Here is a 4,699-nt window from a genome sequence, read left to right as displayed (position 1 = left end):
GAAGGTTGGGCAATCCTACTTCCGTAGTGACCCTGCCTCGGAAACCCAAGGAGGGGTCGCTATGGGTCTGGGCTGACTCGACGGCACATAACAACAACAACAAAGGTCCTCAGAGTTTCTGTGAGGCCTGTCAATGAGGCCTCACTCCGAGATGATCAGGTGGCGACCGGCCTGTTCTGTTGGGGGATCCTCCACCATCAGCATCTTTCAGTCTCTTCTCTCACAGGCTACAGTTCTCATGAGAGGAAGCTCACTGCTGGGTGCACACACTTTCCCTGTGTCCCCGTGTGTCCTTTAAAGCGACCACTCCTGCTTTTAGTTGCACCTGAAAGTCCCAGTCCAGAGTCTTTCTGATTTTGACTGTCCAGAAAGTAAACCCCAGAGAGTTCCATCTGCTGCTGCTGCAGAGAAGGGAGTCATTTAACTACTTGGAATTCCAGCCAAATCTCCTGTTTTCAAGGTGTCAAGTATCTCCAATTCCCGCTGAGCCTTTCTGGGGTTCTGTAGCATACATCAGTCTGCTTCTTGTCTTTTCATCTGAAAGGCTTACAGCAGAGTACAGAAAACCCAATCCTATGCAGTTACTACCTGCCCAACCACTTAGCCAAATCTAGAATTTTGTTGACAAGTCACACTTGTTATTGTTTCCATCCCATTCCCCTTGGTCGTTGTGGGTTTAAACCTTTTTATTCCTTCATTGTCATTTTAATGAGGTTTCAAAAGGAAACAGACTTAAACATCTATAATCAATCCATCATGCTTATCTGTAAGTCTGAGTTGAATCTCAAAGATTCACTGTATGATCAAACAAGAAGGGCAATCTAAGACTAAAAGGAACAGTTAGAGAAAAAGTACAGAGGAGTAAGAAGCATGAAATAAGGAACAGCAAGTACTTGTCGCACAAGTGCCTCAGTGAAGATGGCTGGAAACTCCAGCAAAACAGACCCACAGTAAGTTCTTTCCCCTCTTTGAGCTTCCATTTCTCCAAATCCACCTTCCTAGTAGCTTAGGCCCAAATGACATAAAGAAAGTTCTAAAGTACTCTGAACATATAAGCAATGAAAATTATAATCTTATTTTTATATAAATGTTTGTGCAAAACAGTTATTATTAAAACAAAGCATGCTAAATCAAAAGATTTAGATATAAAAGAAAACAAAATGTATGTACCATTAATAACAAGTCCTTCTGGTTGACAGTTTCTGTTAGACGTTTGATCTCCTGCTCTTGACTATGTAATTTTTTATTACTTTCACTCAAAAGACTCTGGTAACGCTTCTCCACTGCTTTCTCTCTTTTGTTCACTTCGCCGCGTAGTTTCTCAACTTGATTTCCAAGGTCCTGTTTTACCAGAAGAGAGTGGAAAAATGGAATTTACTTGACAAAAATCCAAGGTGACAATCCCTCACCTGTTTGACATGCCAAATTACTGCTATAAAAGAGCAAGCTAATAGATGTATTTAACAAGTCTGTGCTTTCTTCTCATTTAAAATCTTATGAAAACCAACATTAAGAATAGTCTGAAATTCGAAAAAAGAAATCTTATACACAGATAATTTATGACATCATTATTTACAATATTGAAAAACAAGAAAGAAACCAGGTATCTAACAATAGGGAAATAATTTCAGAAAGAGTATAACATGGAAAAAGCACAATTACGAGTAAAAACAAACCAGGATATCCAATTGTTTATGTAATAGGATGCTGACTGTTTTCCAGATGTTTATACAAATTGTTGTTGAGGCTACAAGGAAACACATCAAAATAGTAACAGTGTATCTGAGTAGAGATTATGGGTGATTTTCAGCTGATTTTTACTTTTTTATTTTTCTGCATTTCTAAAATCTCTAAATAAATAACTCTATTACTTTCATAACCAGGAAAAAAAAATGTCTTAAATAATATCATTTACAAAGAATTGACAGTAACATAGAAAATGCTCATGTTATAATGAAAAAAAAAAAACAGAAAACAACATACAGTATGATTTTGACTTCTTTAAAATATGTCGTATTCATAATACTTAAGCACAATTTCTAATAGCAAAAGCCTGAAGACAATCAAAATGTCCCTTAAAGAGATTAAAAAACTATGCTAGATTCTCACCATGGAGTACTCTCAAGCTATAAAGGAAAAGGAATGAGGACTCACTCTATAAATCTACTGCCCTAAAGTAATCTCCGAGAAGCCCTGGTAGCACAGAGGCTGGCATCTGGCTTCTGATAGGTCAGTGGTTTGAATCCACCAGTTGTTTCATGGGAGAAAGATGTGGCAGTCTGCTTCTGTAAAGATTTTCAGCCTTGGAAACTTTATGAGGCAGTTCTACTCTGTCCTATAGGGTTGCTATGAGTCAGAATTGATTTCACAGCAGTGCATTTGGTTTAGTTTTGCAAGTTATCTCCAGGATATATTGTTAAATGAGGGAGGGAAGAGATCCAGAAGAAAAAAGTATGTCGAGCATACTGCCATTCATTTAACAATAACATAAATTAGATGGTGGCCCAGAACAGGTCAAAGGGACAGTGACAGATGTGAGAACTCATTTTACAGATGTGACTATGGAACCATTCAAACGTTCAGATAATGATTTAAAAATTAAAAATGCCTTATGAAAAGTGAATTTACTCTGTAAATCTTCACCCAAATCCTAATAAAAAAAAAAAAATTAAAAATGCCTTAAAATTGAAAGCAAAAACAAATGAACAAACAATCTAACTATGTATCAAGTTGACTGGTTGACCAAACAGAGAAGAATCATTTCAAGAGCTTTAAAGCAGAGTAATCTGTACAACCCTAATAGGATATTCCCCTAAGGACAAAAAAGACTACCAAAGATCTTTCCAGTAATCATGCTTTCAGTAATAATACTGGTATTATCATTCAAACACTCTGTGTATGTGTGCATGTGTATATATTTACCAGATAAAATATTATTAAGGTCATTAAAAGCTCAATTAGCATAACATACTACACAAAAACACTGTTCTACATTCTACTTTGATAAGTAGCGACTAGGGTCTTAAAAGCTTGCAAGCAGCCATCTAAATGCAACAATGGCTCTCCGCTTGTCCAGAGCAAAGAAGAATGAAGAAAACCAAAGACACATGGAAACAATTAATCCAAGGGACTACTAGTAGACCATGAGGCCCTCAGCCTATATGTCCATGAGACCACAGGAATTAGATAGTGCCCAGCTACCACTGTCACTTAGAAATGGATCAATGCAGGAGATCCTGGATAGAGTAGGAGAACAATGTGGAACAAAACTTAAAATCATATTTTTTAAAAAAAGAAGAAGGAGGAGGCCAGGTTTACTGGTCTGACAGAACCTGGTGAGACCCCCAAGACTATGGCCCCTAGTTACCCATCAGGTCTGGAATTGAACTCACTCCTGTGGCTTCCAACCAAACAGTAGATAGGCACACAGGGTGAACATTTACATCAGGTAGCTACATTCCTTACAGCAATCATTTGCGGGAGAACAGGAGGGCAGTGTTTGCACAGGGAGACAGCTCTAGGGGGCAGGAATGCACAGGAAAGAAGGAAACAAGGGAATTGCAGTCAATGCCATGAAACAAAATGTGCATGAACTGCTGTATGGAAAATGAATTTGTTCTGTAAACTTTCACCCAAATCACAATAAAAAAATATAAAAAATAAAATATTATTAAGGTCATTAAAACCCAAGAGTTCAATCATAAAAAAAGAATAAAAATATAAAATAAGTTAAAATTTGTAATTCTAAATCTGAATTGGAAAGATCAATATGAACTTCTATTTTCTATTATTATTTCCTACCTCCTTCCACTGAAAAAGCTTAGAATTAGTGTTCCCCCCTAGCGTCCAGACTATAGGTCTAAATGCCATTTGCCAACAAAAAGAACCAGAGTTCCTTAAAGCAGTGTTTCTCAAAGTGCGGTCCCTGGAACAGCAGTATCAGCAGAGCATCACCTGGAACTTGTCAAAAATACAGAGTACTGGCCCCCACCCCAGACCTACAGAATCAGAAACTCTGAAAATAGGCCCGTCGATTTGTGTTTGAACAAACCTGCTAGGTGATTCTGATGTACACTAAAGGTTACCTTACGGAAAGGGCTGACTCCAGGCCTTAGGCAGGAATGTACAGTATGAGCCCAAAATTTGTTGCTATCCAAAAAGAAGAAAGCTCTCAAAGACCATAGGGTTCATGTCCAAGGCACTGAAAGAATCAACTTTTTTCTGTTGTTGTAAATTCTGATTTCAATGAAAGTTTACAGAGCAAAATAGTCCATTCAACAACGCATACACTTTTGTTTTGTGACATTCATTGCAATCCCCACAACATAATCCCATACTCTTCCCACTTCCTCCCCCGTATTTCCCACTTGCATTCATCCTTCTTTCCTATCCCTTCCTCTTCTTAGCTTTATCACTGGACAAATGCTGTCCTTTTGATCTTGTATGGTTGACTGTTCTAATGAGTGCATACCTCCCTGGTATTACTGTTCACCTTACAGCCAAAGAATCAACTTGAGTAAGTTTTTCCTCTGCCCAAAACAGGACAATTAGAATACCAATAAGGATAATAACAAGTAATTAAATACATCAAAAATGTTAAAAAAGGGCAAGATGGCGGACTAGGCAGAAGGATTGCACAGACCCTCTTCAACAAAGAAAAGGGAAACCAATTAACACAGACAAAGAAGATAATCTTGGA

At 37.8% G+C, this 4,699-nt stretch overlaps 1 protein-coding gene across 1 annotated transcript in view; it reads right to left on the bottom strand.

Moving 5' to 3' along the window:
* CDK5RAP2 (CDK5 regulatory subunit associated protein 2) overlaps window positions 1-4,699 on the bottom strand; it is a 233,458-nt gene that overhangs the window by 125,504 nt on the left and 103,255 nt on the right. The window contains exon 12 of the mRNA XM_042780378.1: window positions 1,171-1,341. Coding sequence (XP_042636312.1) covers window positions 1,171-1,341 — 171 coding nt within the window. The remainder of the gene's footprint in view (window positions 1-1,170; window positions 1,342-4,699) is intronic.

This window comes from Orycteropus afer, unplaced genomic scaffold (assembly GCF_000298275.1).
Source record: "Orycteropus afer afer isolate SDZICR_OR568_19922 unplaced genomic scaffold, OryAfe1.0 scaffold00037, whole genome shotgun sequence".
NCBI lineage: Eukaryota > Metazoa > Chordata > Mammalia > Tubulidentata > Orycteropodidae > Orycteropus > Orycteropus afer.
Note: the sequence above shows the minus strand (reverse complement) of the source record. Positions and strands in the feature narration are given on the sequence as shown.